Source organism: Fomitopsis serialis (assembly GCF_022376445.1).
Source record: "Fomitopsis serialis strain Sig1Antser10 chromosome Unknown B0H18scaffold_4, whole genome shotgun sequence".
NCBI classification, from domain to species: Eukaryota; Fungi; Basidiomycota; class Agaricomycetes; order Polyporales; family Fomitopsidaceae; genus Fomitopsis; species Fomitopsis serialis.
The window spans coordinates 272,346-290,578 of NW_025954964.1; the positions used below are offsets into that span (position 1 = coordinate 272,346).

Sequence of the window (18,233 nt, forward strand, 5' to 3'; positions counted from 1 at the left end):
TCAGTTACGGAGCCTCCGTGCATCCCAAGTACATCTAGCTCTGGCGGTACCCTCGATTAAGACAACAAGCACATGCACACCAGGCACGGTTCCTGAGGCGCAAGACGATTTCCTGGCGCCTAGAGCAGTCAAATCGGTCTGCACCTCGAGGAAATGCGATGACTCTACGCTTCAAATTCAGTTGGACGGCGTGCATGGCCGTTCGGTCCTCTTGATGTTGCTTTGTAAGTACTGCAGGCTGAGTTGTCTCCAATTTCGCTGTGCGTTGATTGTCTCCCATCCTCCTAGGTGCTCCAGACTGTCTTCAGCCACATTTGCCTATTCATTTGCGGACATGACGAAGAGGTAAGTATATGGCCTCCCGCCTCAGCGGTTGTGATCAGCAACAGTGCGGGAAGGTTCTGGAGGTATCTCGGCTAGGATGAATGTCAGAATGAATTGTTCGTGCTCGATGATCGTATCTTCCCGGAGGTGCACATGGAGAGCCGCCTGATGTCCTGTCAGTGCGCTACATTGATCGTACGCAGTATCCCAACAGTACCCCCTGCCGCCTATCACAATTGTGATGGCCAGCTTATGGCATAGGTTCACAGTGGGCGGATCATGCTTACGGTCGTGTCAACTGTGGCAGCTCTGAGATGAGGGTGCTATCCCGCTGTATACTTGTCAGAGGGCGAATAGCCTCGAGGCCACTCGAAGAAATGGAGCTGTGTGATAAGACGCTACGATGGTTCATACATTTAGGCCTCAGGCAGTTGAGAGCGAAGGTGGCTGATCAAACTATATCGCAAACGTCTCTAACACGTCATGGTATATTGCGGTGTTCTATGCATGGAAGTGGGCATCCATACCACTCTGTGGCAATTCCTGTCTAACTACGATCCATACTGTGCTCGCATAGAAATGCATGACTCTCCCAGACTTTCGTACACATACTGCCCAACAAATGAGCGGCCGCGCGGGCACGCGAGCGTAAGGGGGATTGAGTAGTTCTTTCTAGAGCGGTCGGCGCCATCAATGCTCCTGCTGGCTTGACCGCCGGGAGCTGCTCGAGCTCCAGTGATCGTGATCGAGTCGAGTGGGGTGATTGCTTCTGCCCATGGCCAAGCAGTACTCACAGAGTGGGTCTGACGGCCAGTACAGGTACGGGGGTCGACATGCATAGGGGCCCACTGCTGGCGGACGGAGCTGAGCACTGGCAGGATGTGGCAAGCTGGATTTGGGAGCAAAGACGGCGCAAGCATGAGAGGCCGATCTGGATGGGAGATTGGCGGGTGGGAAGCGAGAGAACAGAAAGGTGGAAAAGGAAATCAAGAGGTTCTGGCCTGCTTACGTAATTGTAACCCGGATTTGCAAGATGGAAGGCAAACAGGGCCAAACAGCAGGGCGGAGTTGGATGTGTGTACCAACCGAGCAGCCCCCGGCTTCCATCTCCCAAGCACACCCGTTACCTTACGACTACTCTTCCTCCACCCTGCCGTCCTGCTCGCCCTTGCAAGCAGCACCGCTCCGCCGACATGTCGTCCGCCGCAGCGCGCAAAAAGTCCGTCATTTCCGCCTCCACGCCCACCATCGACCTGCCCGTCGCCAACAACACCCTCCTCAACAAGGCGGCGTCGCAATCAACCTCCCTCTATCAGCAATGCTCAGCCCTACGCACTCGCTTGATGCATGTTCGGGACTTTGCTGAATGGTTTTCTATTTCCTCCCCACCCGACTCTTCGCGGCGCTCTACGGATCCTGTAACACAGCTTTGGGACTGCTTCGTTCTCGGGTACCCGCTCTGCTATCTCTTCAACCTTCTGCCCGACTCTTTCAAGCGCATTGACCTCGACGTCAACCCCTCATCTTTCGATGGCACGGAGAAGGCGAAGAAACGCGCGATTATCTCCTTCGCCATGAGGATTACCGAGATCGAGGGCTGTGAGGGTTTCACAGTCTCAGAGTTCCTGGATCGGAACTCTACCGACGGTTTGGTCAAGGTACGTCGGTTCCAGTCCCACGTTTCTTGTCTCACGTATGGTGCCAGGTCGTGAATAACGTCATCCAACTCGTGCGGGTACTGCCCGAGGACGTGTTTTTTGAGCCTCGCCCACTTCTCCCGCTCTCGCATCCGCACAGCAGTCGACAGACTCGCTCACAAGTGACGGCGTAGCACCGTCGGCGGAGACCAGTGAGGGCGGGGCTCGTTTCAATAACATTGTCCGGGAACTTGTGGAGACCGAGAGGAAATATGTGCAGGATTTGGAAGTCATGCAGGTGCGCCACTGCTTGTCTTTACTCTGTCCAGGTTGCTTATCGAAATCGTAGAAATATTCCCAAGCGGCGACTCAGATGAACGCGCTCGATCGTGAAACAATTCATCTCCTTTTTCCTGGCCTCAAAGACCTGCTGAATTTCCAGAGGAAATTCCTGATCAAACTCGAGAGCATGGCTGAACAGTCTTGGGGAGACCAGAGCTGGGGATTCCCGTTCACGGAGAATGTGCGTTTTGCAGCATGACTTGGGAATGCTGTATAGAGCATTCCCATTGTCCGATCATTATCCCGTGATTGCTAATTGTGGATGGAACAATAGGAAGAAGCCCTTGCTGCGTCATATCGAACGTACTGCGCGAATTACACGACAGCGTCGGACATTCTACTACAAGAAATGCCAAACCTGAGCGTAAGTAACCCGTTGCGCGTGACACCGCCCACACGCGAGGCGTTGCATTCTGACCAAACATGGAAACAGGCGCTTGATAGTGTACTCGCGAAATCGGACCTACCGGCTTTCCTAATCAAGCCAGTACAGAGAATTTGCAAGTATCCCTTACTGTTGGAGGTTAGTCATAGACCCGCTGTCGGAGAGGGGTATGCTCACCGTGTTTTGCCTAGTCCTTGCAAAAAGCGGTCAAGGGCACAGAGTACCCGTACCACGAAGAACTCGCGGAGGGCGTCGCAGCCGCCAAGCGTGTCACCGATAGGATCAATGAGGCCCAACGTCAGGCAGAGAACGAGGCGACCGTCGAGGCGCTCAAACTCCGTGTCGACGACTGGAAGGGGCATGAACTGCCCAACTTCGGCCAGCTGCTTCTCGATGACATCTTCACGGTCACCAAGTCCGCTGTGGATCGCGAGTACCATGTCTTTTTGTTCGAGAAAATCATTCTCTGCTGCAAGGAGTACCTGGCCGCGCCTCAAAATGGCCGAAAGGTCGGCAAGAGCAACTCGATCCTGAAGAAGCCTCCCATTTCGCCTATCTCGCCCTTTCCTGGAGGCGGATCCTCGAAGAAGCGGACTACGCCGCTCTTGCTCAAAGGCCGTATCTTCCTCAACAACGTAACAAAAGTGGAACCCGAGATCTCCGCAGGTTCGTCGATGTTGCTTCACGATGGCAGCTATCATAACATTCAGGGCTTTAGGTCAATACTCTTTGGCGGTGTTCTGGCGTGGTGACGACGATCTCGAATACTTCACTCTGCGTTGCCGCAACGAAGAACAGCTCCGGATGTGGGAGAACCAGCTCAATCGATTGATCCAGGAAGTTGCTAGCCGACGTGCCTCAGGACGTTCCCACCAGAGACTGGCCCATCTCACGCAGACTGTACCTACGAACGGATCTTCCCAACGGCCTTCGTACGAACAAGAACGGGGATACTCCATGTTTTCTCAGTCGACCGCTTACAGCGCGACCTCTCCGTATAGTTCAGGACCAGTGCCTCCACGTATGGGCAGGCATCCGTATGCTGCCGCCGGCGAAGATTCTGCGATGGCAGCCGGCCCTGCCAATGGATCCTATTTCAGTGGGTATGGTGGTCCTCAGGGATACCCGCCACCTGACGGGTTTGATCTCGATCTCGACGACGAGTTCGAGGAGTACCCTCCGACGTCACGGCCTCCGTCAGGACGCGGGACGCCGGTGGGTGCGCGCCGACCGGAGCTCAATGGTTTCCCCTCTGCAGGCAGTGTTCGGAGCAGCACCCATACACCGGTGTCTGCATCTGCTGCCTACAACTCGCCATACAGTACAGGGAGGCCGTCAATATCACGCAACACGGGCAGTTTCGCGCAGGAGAACGTTCCAGAATCGAGCCTCCCCAGAGCCAGTCTGCGCAACCAGTATAGCGCGACGAAGCTCAAGTCGGCGTACGACAAGGCGGAGACGCGCTCGAACCCTAGTCCGCGTGTCAGCGGAACGGGCCCAGTGCCTATGCGGTCGCGCAGTGCTAGTCAGCCGTCAGCCTACATGCCGCCACAGAACATGCCGCCGCCTCCGCTACCAACGTCTGTACCTTGGGGGCACAGGCCAGGCCAGAACAAGCGTGGCAGTGGCTCGAGCCAGTCCACTGGCGACAGTTCGGACTACTCGCCACACAGCAGCGGTTCCCCCATCACTCCCTTCGGGTCTAGCGATTCGTCTTTGACAGGTGTGTCCAGTACGCGCACGTCACACTCGCAGCACAGTGACCAGGTTGTCACGTCCGCTGCTTCAGTATTGTCCGCGCAGGTGAAGGTGAAGGTACACTTCCACGAAGACATCTTCGTCATCCAAGTACCACGTTCGACGGAGTTCGACGAGCTCGTGGAACGGGTGGGGAAGAAAATCAGACTATGCGGTCCACGAAGGGACGACGGACCGTTGCGCGTGAAGTACAAGGACGAGGACGGCGACTTGGTGTCCCTGGGATCCACGGAGGACGTGCAAATGGCTTTCGAATCTTTCAAGCCTGGGAACCAAGTAACGCTCTATGTTCAATGAGACACCCCTCTATGACGCCAATCCTCCTCTCCCCGTCGATACCTTATCCTACATCACCTTACCGCCGCTTATCTTACGCTTCGCCTACGCGCACTGCATCTCCCCGACTGACCCTCGCTCCGCCCATTATCCTTATACTCGGGAACTCTCCACATTGCCCACACTCCTTGGCTATACCGTGTATTACGACCATCATGATTCTCGTACCTGGCGTCTTCTGGTTAATGTTCGTGGTACTTTATAAGCATCGTTGCATACACAACATATTCCCCCCACCATCCATATCCCTGCTTCGGGTGTCGTTTGAGGCCACCGCTCGCACTCCACTCGTTCGCATTTCTCCCATTACCCTCCTTCCGTCCGCTCCTCTCGCCTCTCCTCTCTTCGTATCCTTCTAGCAAGCTCTCCTAGTGGGTCCCGGCACAATCGCTGTCGGATACCCGGCGGTCGTTCGTTCGTAGCATGTATCGCGTGTAGGTTTTGCTCGGCTGGTTCCTCTCGCCGACTGTCGTGTATCATTTAGTAGATTGTTGCTCAGTGGACCGCTTCATGGAATGTTATACTTATTCTCTCACTTCGGAACATACTGGCGTGCCCGTAAAACCTGTTCGACGCGCTCGAGGTCCGGTCAGAGGCTGAGCTCACGCGTTGTAGCAGGCATGTCTGCTCTATCGGAAATAGACAAATGACAGCCGGACGACTGAGCTTACGTTGCCGCTGCGACGCGTATGTCCATGAGGCACGACTGCCCATGGGCAGCGACTGTATCTACTTCTGATGACGACATCGTTTGTTAGGCAGTAGCCAGCTCATCTGAGCTATGTATCATACAGCGGAGTTGCTGTGCTCGAGCTTGAGCTTCCCTCTCTATGACGCTTGCAGATAATCAGAGTTGAACAACACCTTGGACAGTTGCCAGTTCTGCGGCGGACATCGGTGAGATTGAATTGCCATCTGTCAGTTCACATTCAAGCAGACTGCGCAGGCACCCAGGCCGTACGGCCGATATACGCGTTCAATGCCGTGCTGCGCCCGCTCATTGTAATTGAGGCAGCGAGAGAGGTGCGTTCGAACACGGCGTTCGATCGAGCGTCGGATCTGATCATGCATCGCGCCACAGACGCGTCAAGGGTATGGGCGTTTGGCACGTGAGACGACCTGACCGGGCGTGCTGGGCCGGGGCGACCGAGTGCCGCTCCTCTGACGTTCAGAACCGTCTCGCAGACTGCCCCCACCCACCACGCAGCCCACTCGTGCACCACCACCACCACCCCCGCCTCTCGCTAGCACAGCCACACACCCATATCTAGTCTCACAGCACACGCACATACATCGCCCGCACACCCGCCTCGACGCACCTCACCTCGCATCCGGTGCTTTATGCGTGCCCCCAGTATCAGCACAACTCTATCATGACATCTGCGACGACATCTTCCGGCACGTCCTCCGCTGCGAGGCCGTGCGTGCGCCAGTGGTGGCGAAGCCGAAGGAGCCCTGGCTGAGCCCGCAGCTGTCATCGTACTTCATCGCAGGCGGCATAGCGGGCGCGGCCTCGCGGACCGTAGTGAGCCCCTGGAGCGACTCAAGATCATTCAGTGCGCCGTACATTCCGTTCGTGACGTGATAAGTTGACGTTCCGTGGTTGTAGGCAGGTGCAGTCACCCACCGCTGAAGGGCAGTACAAGGGCGTCTGGGCGAGCTTGGTTCGAATGTGGAGAGAGGAGGGCATCAGAGGGTACATGAGGGGAAATGGAATCAACTGCTTGAGAATTGTACCCTATAGGTGTGTCCATGCGATGCATTTGGAAACAAGCCATGATTGACAGTCGAACGATTGCAGTGCAGTTCAATTCACCACATACGAACAGTTGAAGAAGGTATGTCTAAGACCGACCGCGCTGATGTTATCGGCCGGCCCCTCCCACCTGACACGACGCTGATGATTGCCTCGAGATTTAGTGGTTCACAAATTATGGAGAGAAAGAGCTGGACACCCCGACACGGTTGGCCGCTGGTGCGCTCGCTGGTATCACCTCCGTCTGTGAGTGTCTCCGTATACGGCCAGTGACGCCGCCTGAGGCGGGAACATCTGACCCCATACGCCAGGTTCCACATACCCTCTTGACCTCGTGCGATCGCGCTTGTCCATCGCGACCGCCTCGATACCTATCCAGACAGCAGCCGCAACAGTTGCACCCACGAAGCGGGCACTAGCATCCTCATACCACACTGCCTCCGCCGCATCCCTTCCCCCGGCAAAAGCGCCGAACTCCAAGGATCTGACAGTGTGGGGAATGATGTCGAGGATTGTGCGCGAGGAAGGCGGCGTACGCGCTCTGTATCGGGGGATCGTTGCCACAGCCGTCGGTGTGGCGCCCTACGTGGGTGCGTGCATAATTGTTCGTTCATTCCTCCAGAGAGGCTGACAGCCCCGCTTGCTGTGGCTTGGATCCGATCGTGTGTGGTGGCAGGAATCAACTTTGCCTCGTACGAAGCGCTGAGGGGGGTCATCACGCCGCCAGGGAAGAGCAGCGTTCCACGGAAATTGCTCTGCGGAGCGCTCGCTGGTAAGTGTAGCAGGCAAATTGCGAAACTCCCGACTCATCGCGCGATACATGCAGGCTCAATATCCCAGACCATCACGTATCCGTTCGATGTCTTGCGCCGCAAGATGCAAGTGACAGGGATGGGCGGGAAGAAGTACAACGGGGCGTTGGATGCTCTCCGGACCACGCTACAAGCGGAGGGTCCGAAGGGCTTGTACAGAGGGCTGTGGCCAAATCTACGTGCGTTGTGCTTTCACCGGTGTGTACATCGGGGCTGCCATGCTGACTTCATCGTTTTGATGTTTGATGCTTGCCTACTCCTACGACGCGCCCGGAACTTGTCAACGGTGCTACGCCACTGTGGACGTTCTGTATCAATATGTTGCACGTCGCGACTTGCAGTGAAGGTGGCGCCGAGCATCGCGACGTCGTTCTTCACGTATGAGCTCGTGAAGGACTTCCTGCTGGAAACGTCGTGATCGTGGCGGTCCGCGCATGACGGGCGGTCGCGCTCGCTTCTCGCGGTCTGGGCCGGAAATAAGGGGATGTGTACATTGAGGGCAGACGAGCCCCGGCCGCTGGGTGGCTCGTGCATCAGAAGAGGAGAGGAGATTCGCGGATTCGTTGGTCGTGCTTCGCGCGGGATGGAGCAGAGTACGATCAGGCAGGTGAGCATCCCCGCATGGGTCGGACTCGATTTGTAGAGCACTAGCTATGGATAGACTAGCACACGCATACTATAGTTGATGTAGAATACCACGATACGCATCGGACGGGATGGGAGGCGGCTTGGAATGCACGGAGCATATTCGATCTTGCGGATACTAAAGGGGTGTGCCTCGAGGAACGGCGGATTGGCAAATGGGCATGACCCATCCGTTCGTGTGCCTGCGGACTGCGCTGGAGCCGGTGCCGCCTTCGGGGTGGGAGGACGGCTGGCCATTTTTGTGGTGAGAGACGAACACGGCGTGAGCAGCGGCAGCGCGTGCCCTGCGACTCTGCATGGGAACGCGGCGGGAGCGTCGGCGGCGGCGGAGGCAAATGGGGGCCTGAGCCCGGAGACAGGCCGGCACCCCGCACGCACGCCGGGCAGGTCGGCGATTGATGGGGCCAAGCGCCGGCCGAGTCGGCACTGGCGGTGGCGCGTGGGTATGCAGCCGGCTGGGAGCTGTTCTCGTCGCTGTCCACGTCGACCAACATTGCGCTCCCCCCTCTCCCTCCACGAGCTCGCAGGCCTCGCAGTCGGGCAGAGGCTTTGGTACGTCGCCTCCGCTGAGCCCCCAGTCCCGGCTGTGCCGCTGACCATACCGCCAGGATCGCCTCACACCGTCCGCGTTGTACTCGCTCCAACACTACGTCCATCTCCTTGTAGTCCCGCGTGAAGGTCCGAGGCTTTGTCCGCCTCGCGCTCCTTGCCCCATCCTCCTCTCTCTCTTCCGTAGCCTTCAGCAGGGGCCCTTTCAGTCTACTTTATTGCTTTCTCTCTTCGCACATCAGCTCTTCACCTCGCCTGCCCCTCTGAGCCAGTCATGCACTATCCTCACCTCTCACGCTCGAGGGATCCTCACCCCCATGCGTCCTCCAGCAGCTCGCTATCCTCTGCTGCTCCGTCCGACATCCTGCCGGCGGCACCGCCTTCGAACTCGAGCCAGTCCGATATCGCGACTGATCTTTCGAGCTCCTCCATCGTCTGCACTTCGGCGCCCTCCTCGTTCCCTGCGAAGGGCCACCGCTTCTTCGCCAAGGCTGTCACCCAGCGTTCGACCTCCATGGGTCAGGTCCTCTCGCCAGCCTCGGTAGTGAGTCCCCGCGGCCAGCTTCGCCCAGCAGTGGAGGTGGCCGTTTCAAGCGTGCTTTCGGCCGGAGGAAGAAATCCGAAGATCTCACGTCCCTATTCTCCAATGCTACTGGCAAGGGCAAAGAGCGGGACTCTAGCGATCATGTCCCGCCCGGTGCGTCTACGACTGACCTTTCGCATACCACTTCCTACTCTCGCGCGATCGACCCCGCGGCTGCGGGAAACAACAAGGTCCCCAACGCGTTATCGAACAAGCTGAGCGTCTTCGGCAAGCAAAAGACCACTGGTGGCCAGTTACCCAAGGCTCCGACGTTCAGCGGCGCGCCGCCACCCCCGCCGAAGGAGATCTGTTCGCCACCGCCTCTCACGACTCCTCAAACATCACTGCGACAGCCGAGACATGACGCGAATGCCCCCCTACCGGCCTTGCCGAAGGAGACCCAACGATCCCCGGTATTCACTTCGACATCGCCAGCGCAGGAGAACCGCGAGCGACTGAAGGAAGACTGGAGGAAAAGCGATGCTACCATGACTTCGCATATCACGATCCGTCCCGGTGCATTGGGCGGTAACCGGTCTCCGCGACCGGTTTCTTTGGCTGAATCCAGCCATTCGGGCCACACCATCGTTCCGGTGAACAAGCGTCTCAGTGCGCTCATCACGGACTCCGAATTCAACGTCGTCGAGGAGGGTCCGGGCGATCACTCGGAGGACGACAGTGCCTCGCTTGCCGATGATGAAGGACTGATGAGGCGCACGTCGACGAGGGGCACCCCGAAGCCGCGACCATCAAGGTCGCCATCGGGTTCGATCAAGACGCGAAACCGACGGTCAATGTCCTTAAACGTAGGACCTGGCCATCGGTCTAGCGTAGTAGAGCCCGTGCCGTGCTCCCCGGACGTCCACCCTCCAGCCTTGGACTCCACGCTCAAAGCGCCAGCACTAGCGTCCCCAGCCCATCCCTTGCGACGACGACTTCGCGCGATAACCCCACCCTCACCCGAGCTGCCGCCAGCGGCTACATCGCACCGCTCAACACCGCAGGCGCGCAGCAGAGTACAGGAAGCAACATCCGGAGCCGGCTCGTCCCCTGGATGTCGATATCGGCTGGCAATACGCCGGCGCATACACCGACGCAGGCCAATCCCAGCAGGGGCCTTCCACCACCGGTGAAGCAGCCCAGCAACCTGCGCACAACCGCGGTGAGTATGACGGGTGGCTTCGTACCTGCTGCAGGCATCGCTATGGGCCTGGGGAAGCGGGCGGTGGAACGCGTTGGGCGCGCGTGGGGTGGTTTCGGAACGTCGAGCGGTCCCTCGAGCGGAGCATCCATGATCTCGCAGTCGTCCTCGGTGTCGTCCATCACGTCGTCGGACCAGGGTCATCCAATAGGCCGAACGATGTCGAAGGAATCCAGTGCCGCGCTCGGAGGCATCGTCAAGAAGAAGCGGCGCTTCGGCCCTGCACCGAGCGTGTCGTCCGTGACCTCGTCGTCTGCTGCCTCGGAGGCGGACGCCTTCGTCGCCATGAGTCCCGGCCTTGGGCGCAGAGTGCGAGGGCCGAAGAGGACACCGTCAGGAGCAAGCATCATCGGCGGCCTCGTCTTCAAGCGTGACCTTCAGGGGTGCGTTGCCGAGACGGCGATTGACGGGCTGGACAAGACGGCGGCTCAGGAGGGTATCGAGATGAAGCCGCTGGAGGAGCGGATGCTGCCTGCGCTCGTCGTACGGTGCGCCCAGCACTTATTGAAGTACGGTGTGCGCGAGGAAGGCCTGTTCCGGTGAGTGCCATGCGCCCTGATGGTGATGCCGTGGTCGTTTACCTTTTTGTTAGGATAAGCGGGCGATCGTCCCACGTAGCGAAGCTGCGCGCGGAGTTTGACACAGGTAATGTTACGTCCCTGCGTTATTGTCATGGGTGGGCACTTACGCTGTGATGGCCGGCGTTGGCAGGCGCCGATTGGGACATGTCGGGCTGCGATCCTTGGGATCTTGATCCGCATGCGGTCGCGTCGATCTTCAAGACGTACCTACGCGAACGTGAGTAGATAATGCCTTGTGTGTATTGTCATGATCGCTCATGGATCTGGGTAGTGCCGGAGTCCATCCTGACCATGAGTCTGATTCCGTACTTCGAGTCTGCGCTTGCTGCCGAAGATCAAGCGAGTCGGGCGAGTACCGACTCCTCCACCGACGCCTCGGTCAACGCTTCCTCGTCCCACCAGCGTAGCGGCTCTTCGATGGGCCTTCACAAAGCGCCTTCCTCTCCACGCTTGCTGTCCCGAGGTTTGCGGGGAAGCGGTCGGTCTCGGAGTCGCTGTTGAAGGCCCTCGCTTGGCTCATTGCCCGTATGCCGAGGGAGAACAGGGATCTGCTGTATACCGTAATCGAGCTGATCAGGGAGACTGCCGCCCACAGCGTCGAGACGAAGATGCCATTGGCCAACTTGCTACTGCTGTTCTCACCTACGCTGAACATGAACCCGGGCATGCTTCGTGTGCTTTGCGAGCATGAGGACATCTGGCAGGGTATCCCTCAGGTGCTGCCGCAGAGCCAGAAGGTAGAACCTGAGGCTGCAAGTGCTGTCGACCCTGTTCAGGAGGAGGAGGACGATGACGAAGTGATTGACATTCGTGCCACATTTGTTACGGCACGAGAATCTACTGGTAGTGTGGATGATGCCCCCGATTCATCTGCGCAGAAGTCCTCGACCTCTCCTGACGACGCCGACGAGTCGACGAGCGACGACGGAGAAGAGAAGAGTCTGCACACGCCTGAAGAATCGCCCGAAGCGTCTGCTGTAGATATCGAGGAGTCGCTTGGCAGCGGGTTGACCGCGAAGGCAGAATATCGGACAGCGCAGGTTACGACCGACCTCGTGCTTCTCCCACCCATAAACCCCGTGTCACCCGTGTCATTTGCAGACGACAGTGCCTCGTTTATGTCCGCACTGGAGCCGCAGTCGAATTCTTCGACTCGCTCGGCGAGCCCGCATTTGGCGCGAGACGTCCCACCGCTGTCGTCCTCGGAATCGTTGACTTCCCAGTCAGAAGCCTCGGAGGAACCGATGTCGCCGCGTGGACGTCCGTCCATGGATGCAGACGAGGACGAGGCTGCGCGGGAGGTCGAGAACGTCAAGGCAGCAATGTCGAGTTCGCGGGACTCGTTCTTCCTGGCCCCTTCGCCTTCCGATATTGTGGATTTGTCGCTCCCTGCGGTTCCCCGTAGGCCGGCTATCAATACTAACCTATCTAACTCCCCTGCTGCTACGCCTTTTGCTGCGGCGCCTGTCCCGTTCCCTTCCACGAGTGGAAGCACGCCTGGCACGCCTGTCTCGAGGCGCAAATCCTTCGCGCTACTGTCCTTCCCCGGTCTGCGGTCCGCTTCGGCAAGCCCTGTAGTCACGACAAACTCACCTTCGTCCTCAAGCACGCCTCCATCGACCTGGCACCGTCCCAAGCGTCCGTCGCTGCACTTGCTCCTGCAGAAAGTGACTGGTGCGCGGAGTTCGTCGACACCTGTTGCTAACTCACAGCCTGCAATGGCGAGCGTGCCCTCCTTGTCTGTGTATGCGCAGAGCAAGCCGGCGTCGGCCTCAGTGCCGTCTCTGGTTACGCCATCGCCGTCAGTCGAGGCTGGACATAGTCGAACGCTGTCGAATGTCGCGCCGAAGTTGGAAACGACCATCTCGTCTTCGCCGATCAAGCTGAGCTTCGTTCGTACTGCAGCGACGACGAACGAGCAGGAGTCGACTGATACCTCACCTAGCTCAGCGAGTAGCTCGAAGGTGCCCGTGTTGAACGTGGTGTCCGATGAGGATTCTCCGTCTAGCTCCTCGGATGGTTCAATCGGCTATGTGCGTCCGCGCACCGGCTCATGTGCGACCTCCCTGTATGTCACCCCGACGGGGACAACGCCCAGGACTCCGATCGCGGATCTGTACTCTCAGCACAGCCGGTCAAAGTCAGCGATGTCGTTCTTCAACACCGAAGTGGAAGTGTCCTCGTGGCGGGCGAAGAGGGACGAAGATGACTCGCTGCTGCCGATGAGTAGGACGCCGTCGAGCGCACCGCAAGGGCCCTCGCCCACGCCTTCCATCAATCTGCCTGTTGAGGAGACGCAGGAGGATTGGGCAGAGAGTATCTTGATGGCTACAAATGGTCCCGCCGAGCAGGGGTGAACACTTGAAGGCATTTGTTAAATAGTGAGTTCTCCGTCCCTATCCATTTCCTCGACGACTCATCTCCTTTACAGACACCCTTTCATACCCGACGTTGACGTCGCATGATGTTCATGCTGTCCATTGCTTAGTCTGGACTTTTTATTGCTATCGTTAGATTCGCTCGCTTGGTTCCGTCCGTCTCATCTAGCCTTGCATACGACATGTCAACACGGCATCCTCATCTCATCTCCTGTCTGCTCTGGATACCCCCCGACATAAACGATATCTCGGTTCTCATTGCATATACATAATACTACCGTGCTGCCCGCTGGACGCTTGTCACTCACGTAAACTCTGTGCTCCACTCGAAATGTCAGAAGTACATTTCGGCTGGCAGGATACGTGCGAGACTGAGACACCTCTGTATCAGTGGGTCTCCTTTCCCCAGTCTTGCAACACCTCCATGCACTCTATACTTTCATCCCCGTAGAATAGCCGCATAAGCATCAGCGTCAGATCAATATCAATCTCCCTGGTTCGACAGCATTGTCGTTTGAGATGCTGAAACGGACAAAACCCTCCGTTCCTTTGATGTCTCACTGAACATGGATTTTATCAATGTCAAGTTCGCGCCACGCAGACTGGAAGTGACGTACAACTAAGACACCCCCTCGTATGGAACCACTGTTCGTGCAAGCTGTTTGAACAGTTCATCTGCGATCCATTGAATCAACGAGCTTCCCACTTCACAGTAGCATATACCGCTTGCCATCGAAGGCCGACGTCTCTGTGAACTTGCTCGATTCCATGTACGCGCGGATATGTTCGCCCAGGTTCCGCGAGATGGGTACCATTCTGCGAGACGCGTTAGGACCGAGAGTCTTCGCCAACATCGCGTCGGGGTCAAATCCCTCGTTCTTGCTACCCTCGTCTGAGGGCCCATCCTTCCTACCATCATCGAAGACTCCGCCGGAAGTCCCAGTGTGCACATCTGCCCCCGTGTCTTTTCTGCAGTCTGCATTTACTGAGGACGGTTCGTCGTTCGGCATGATGCGCCACCATAGCAGTGCGGGCCCGCGGAATTGGAAGCGTGATAACTCTGCATCGAACTCTCGCAGTCCTTCGCCGACGGAGATGACGTTCAAGGAGGGTATGTAACTCGCGATGTCCGCTGCTAGGTCCCGCATTTTAGACGCAAGTGTGGATGCTCAGGCGGTGGCGCGCTGGTTGTTTGACCTGTCATGCCCATGATGTGAATGGTGGCATGGCGTACGTGGCAGAGGCGCAGAGCGACCAAAGGTAGTTGTGATAGTGCTGAGAGTCGCATGCCCTGTAGTATGATACGTATGAACTTCGTGTGTATTATTATGTTGGCTGACTCACTGTCCATGGTATCTTGTCCTCCTCCTTGCCACCGGATGCCAGCGTAAGATCGAGGTAGCGAATGTGGGGTGCGCTACGGACTAAATCCCCCCAGAACGTCGCGTCCAGCATGCCAGGGGAGCCATGCAGGGAAAAGGCGACAGGCCAAGTACGCTGTAGGATTGACAGTGTCTGCTGCACGAACGTCACGGTGCGGCTGATCATGGATCCGGACCCGGAGTCCAGTATAAGCCACCGTACTTTGCACGCTATCCTCCAACGCTCGAAATCCGGATTGCTTCCGTCGACGCGGTCGAGATACGGCCAACATGCCGTTTCGGTAGTCAGAGACCATGGGGGCAAATCAGCCGGGTTCCTTTGTTCCCAGTCCTTTATGTCTTTTCTAGTCTGGAAGTGTATCGTCCTGGCCAATGGAAATGTGTGGACGAGAGTGGCTACAGAGACGAAGGTATGCTCAATCTGTAGATCCCTGACCTCTGGCCATTGCGTTGGCGTGTGGCAAGGGTTATCGTCACCTGAGTGGTCCCTTGGATTCCCGATACGGAGCCGGACTAAACGGAGAGAGCGGACTCTTCGCATGATCGATGCAGACAGCAAGGATGTCCAGTCGCCACGGTCTTTGCTTAAGGTGGCAACGTAACCGTGTAGGCTGAGCCGGCGGGGCGCACAGGAAAGACGGTCCACGACTTCGAATGAAGGGGAGGTCAGACCTCGTAGATCGACGTGCACCAGTTGGTCCAAGCGACATATCGCAGATGCCACGCGCGGCTCCGCCTCGAATAGAGCACCCGTTGCGTCGAGCCGCAGCATCTTCAGGGGAGATGCTCGTTCGAGGACATCCGCGAGGATATGAGCAGCGGAGAAATCTCCAGCCTCGTAGTACCGTATGCCGAAAGCGACCTTGGACACGGTGAGAGCCCGCACGAAGTGCAGGCGGTTTGTCACATCAGCGAGGAGGTAACTGCAGATCCTCTCCAGCTGAGCGGCCGTCCTGATGTCTATCTCTGACAGTGCATGGCGTTTTGCGAGGGAATGAATCCTGCAAGAGGTCAGAGAGAGAGTCAAACTGTCGCGTTGATCAAGGAACGATAGGATTGAGGACAGAGAATGGTCATCAAGGTCGGGGAAGCGCATTTTGGTTCCGCAATGCTTGTGAATTTCGAGTGAGGTGAGCGCGAGGGTGCTGGGACGACGAACTTTGCAGACTTGAGAGAGTCGTCCAACGTCGAAAGTACTGATTGCGAAACGCCCGACCGGACAAGTACCCGTGTGTGGCAGTGGTCTGATCCCGGCCCGACATAGCAACGTAATAAGATTATGATATTAGTACAGTGCGTTTCCCATACTTGCAGTGCCTCCACGCACTCTACTGTTTTAGTATAACAACCTCTCACATAAACGTCGGCGTCGGATCAATCTCAACCTCCCATCTTTGACAATATTTGTCCTTGGAAATGCTGTGACGGATAACCCTCAGTTCCATCGCTGTCTCACATCAAACATGAGATCTTACATATCAATGCACATTTTGCGCCGTGCAGACTAGGAAGGGACGTGCAACTAAGACACCACCTCGCCCGGGTCTACCGCTCGTGCAAGCTGTACAAACAGCTCATCTACGGTTATTCAGTCTGTGAGCTTTTGTCGTCACACAAGAAAGACCGCTTACCATCGAAGGCCGACGTTGCGGTGAACTTGCTCGATTCCATATACGCACGGATGCGTTCCCCCATGTTCTGCGAGATGGGTGTCATTCTGCGAGACGCATTTGGGCCGAGATCCCTCGCCAACTCGGGGTTGATGTCGACTTGCCGGTCGGATTCTTCGTCGTTTATATCTCTGCTAGAACTGCCGAAGGACACATTCTTCCCTACGTCTTCTTTTTTGCGGCCCACATTTACCGAGGACGGTTCATCATTCGGTATGACGCGCCACCATAGTGCGGGTCCGCGAAATTGGTAGCGTAACAAATCGGCATCGAACATTCGCATCCCCTCGCCGACAGAGACGATTTCAAGGAGGGTATGCTCCCCGCAATATTCGCTGCCAGATCACGCATCGTAAACGACCAACGTGAATGGACAGTGGCGGGTCCTTTGTCTGTCATGTCATACGGTCCATAATTGTCGTGACGGTCGCCGTCCCAGGGTATGAGGGAGAGGCGAAGAGCAACAAGGGGTAGTTGGGACAGTGCTGAGAATTGTATGCCCTAGTAGTATGATCATGGGCCAAGTTGTGTGCAATGAATGCGATCCTGACTTACTCACCGTGCAATGTGCCAGCGTAAGATCGAGGTAGCGGATGCGGGGCGCGCTACGAACAAACTCCCGCCAAAACGCTACACCCAATATATCAGGGGATGCGTACAGGGAAAGGGCGACGGGCCAAGTACGCTGTAGGATCGACAGTGTTTGCCGCACGAACTTGTGGGTGTGCACGGACTCAGAGTCCAGTATAAGCCACCGTACTCGGCATGTTATCCTCCAACGCGTCAAATCCATCTCGGTTCCGTAAACTTGGTCGAGGTACGTCCAGCACGCGGTTTCCATGGTAGACCAAAGATCCGGGTATCTTTCCGCCAGATCCTTTATGTCTGCTCTATACTCGAAGTGTACCGCTTTGACAGCTGGGAGAGCATGGACAAGCGTGGCCACAGAGACATAGCTATGCTCGATGTGCAGATCCATAACCTCTGGCCATTGCATTGGCGCATAGAAAAGGTCATTGTCAACATGGTGGTCTTTTTGGTTCGCGATGCAGAGCCGGACCAAGCGGAGAGAACGGACCCTTCGCATGACCAATGCAGAAAGTAAGGGCGTCCCGTCGCAGAAGTGTTGGCCCGAGGAGCCGTGTAGACTGAGCCGGCGGGGCGTACAGGAAAGACGACCCACGACGGCAAATGAGGCGGAGGTCAGACCTCGCAGATCGACGTCCACTAGCTGGTCCAAGCGACATGTTGCAGATGCCACACGTGGCTCGACCTCGAACACCCGCGAGGCTGTATCGATTCGCAGCATTTTCAGGAGAGACGCTCTTTCAAGGACATCCGCGAGGAGATGAGCAGCGGAGAAATCTTCATCCTCACTGTACGGTATGCCGAAAGCGCCGCTGAACACGGCGAGGGTCCGCACGAAGTGTAGGCGATTTGTCACATCCGCGAGGAGGTAGCTGCAGATCCTCTCCAGCTGGGCAGCCGTCCTAATGTCTATTTCCGACAGTGCATGGCGCTTTGCGAGGGGATGGATCCTGCACGATGTCAGAGAGAGAGTCAAACTGTCGCGTCGATCGAGGAACGATATGATTGAGGACAGAGAATGGTCATCGAGGTCGGGCAGGCGTATCATGTTTCGCTCAGAATGAGCTCGACTGAGGCACTGGCAGCGCAAGAACGTCGGTGCGCCAGCGATGAACTGAGCAAACCTGAGAGCACCTGCAGGGACAGTGACAGTTAGAGACAACTTGGCCCAGTGCTTCCGCGCCGCGGCGGCCCTTCCGCCGCCACGGCGCCACCGACGCGTCGGTTACATAATCCAGCCGCGGCAGTCAGCGTTTCAGCCACCAACGCGTCGTTCAGGCCATGCATAGTCTGAGTCGTACTAAGT

The 18,233-nt window shown here is 57.2% G+C and overlaps 5 protein-coding genes across 5 annotated transcripts; 3 read left to right on the plus strand and 2 right to left on the minus strand.

Annotated features, from left to right (window-relative positions):
- Window positions 1–1,517: 1,517 nt before the first annotated feature.
- On the plus strand, window positions 1,518–4,743 carry B0H18DRAFT_1114132 (uncharacterized protein; the record flags this gene model as incomplete). The annotated part of the gene is made up of 8 exons (XM_048033074.1): window positions 1,518–1,982; window positions 2,030–2,059; window positions 2,122–2,259; window positions 2,311–2,484; window positions 2,578–2,667; window positions 2,737–2,826; window positions 2,880–3,354; window positions 3,407–4,743. The coding sequence occupies 8 exons, from the start codon at window positions 1,518–1,520 to the stop codon at window positions 4,741–4,743; spliced, it is 2,799 nt and encodes a 932-aa protein (XP_047899009.1).
- Window positions 4,744–5,945: 1,202 nt separating this feature from the next.
- B0H18DRAFT_975609 (mitochondrial carrier) lies at window positions 5,946–8,125 on the plus strand. The gene is made up of 9 exons (XM_048044085.1): window positions 5,946–6,206; window positions 6,227–6,307; window positions 6,331–6,338; window positions 6,392–6,526; window positions 6,584–6,624; window positions 6,850–7,128; window positions 7,215–7,310; window positions 7,365–7,529; window positions 7,692–8,125. Exons 1-9 carry the CDS (start codon window positions 6,156–6,158, stop codon window positions 7,766–7,768), a joined length of 933 nt encoding a protein of 310 aa, XP_047899010.1. The 5' UTR covers window positions 5,946–6,155; the 3' UTR covers window positions 7,769–8,125.
- A 693-nt stretch (window positions 8,126–8,818) lies between these two features.
- B0H18DRAFT_1114134 (uncharacterized protein) lies at window positions 8,819–13,266 on the plus strand (the record flags this gene model as incomplete). The annotated part of the gene is made up of 7 exons (XM_048033075.1): window positions 8,819–9,088; window positions 9,139–9,974; window positions 10,034–10,867; window positions 10,921–10,973; window positions 11,040–11,126; window positions 11,181–11,287; window positions 11,317–13,266. The coding sequence occupies 7 exons, from the start codon at window positions 8,819–8,821 to the stop codon at window positions 13,264–13,266; spliced, it is 4,137 nt and encodes a 1,378-aa protein (XP_047899011.1).
- A 1,258-nt stretch (window positions 13,267–14,524) lies between these two features.
- B0H18DRAFT_412000 (uncharacterized protein) lies at window positions 14,525–15,863 on the minus strand. Its single transcript, XM_048037968.1, has one exon. It carries the CDS (start codon window positions 15,763–15,765, stop codon window positions 14,614–14,616), a length of 1,152 nt encoding a protein of 383 aa, XP_047899012.1. The 5' UTR covers window positions 15,766–15,863; the 3' UTR covers window positions 14,525–14,613.
- Window positions 15,864–15,993: 130 nt separating this feature from the next.
- Window positions 15,994–17,617, minus strand: B0H18DRAFT_975620 (uncharacterized protein). The gene is made up of 5 exons (XM_048044086.1): window positions 16,899–17,617; window positions 16,698–16,840; window positions 16,301–16,674; window positions 16,145–16,247; window positions 15,994–16,088 (listed from the first exon to the last, which is right to left on the minus strand). The coding sequence occupies exons 1-4, from the start codon at window positions 17,424–17,426 to the stop codon at window positions 16,192–16,194; spliced, it is 1,101 nt and encodes a 366-aa protein (XP_047899013.1). The 5' UTR covers window positions 17,427–17,617; the 3' UTR covers window positions 15,994–16,088; window positions 16,145–16,191.
- Between the last annotated feature and the right edge of the window lie 616 nt (window positions 17,618–18,233).

What these genes read in the sequence shown, in the direction of transcription:
- B0H18DRAFT_975620 (XM_048044086.1), bottom strand. Translation starts at nt 17,426, where the DNA reads ATGCGAAGGGTCCGTTCTCTCCGCTTGGTCCGGCTCTGCATCGCGAAC. An exon ending in TTACGCTGGCACATTGCACG is followed by an intron (nt 16,841 to 16,898) that starts GTGAGTAAGTCA and finishes TCATACTACTAG; the next exon opens with GGCATACAATTCTCAGCACT. An exon ending in CGCAACGTCGGCCTTCGATG is followed by an intron (nt 16,248 to 16,300) that starts GTAAGCGGTCTT and finishes GAATAACCGTAG; the next exon opens with ATGAGCTGTTTGTACAGCTT.
- B0H18DRAFT_975609 (XM_048044085.1), top strand. Translation starts at nt 6,156, where the DNA reads ATGACATCTGCGACGACATCTTCCGGCACGTCCTCCGCTGCGAGGCCG. An exon ending in TTGAGAATTGTACCCTATAG is followed by an intron (nt 6,527 to 6,583) that starts GTGTGTCCATGC and finishes GAACGATTGCAG; the next exon opens with TGCAGTTCAATTCACCACAT. An exon ending in CGGTGTGGCGCCCTACGTGG is followed by an intron (nt 7,129 to 7,214) that starts GTGCGTGCATAA and finishes GTGTGGTGGCAG; the next exon opens with GAATCAACTTTGCCTCGTAC.
- B0H18DRAFT_412000 (XM_048037968.1), bottom strand. Translation starts at nt 15,765, where the DNA reads ATGCGCTTCCCCGACCTTGATGACCATTCTCTGTCCTCAATCCTATCG.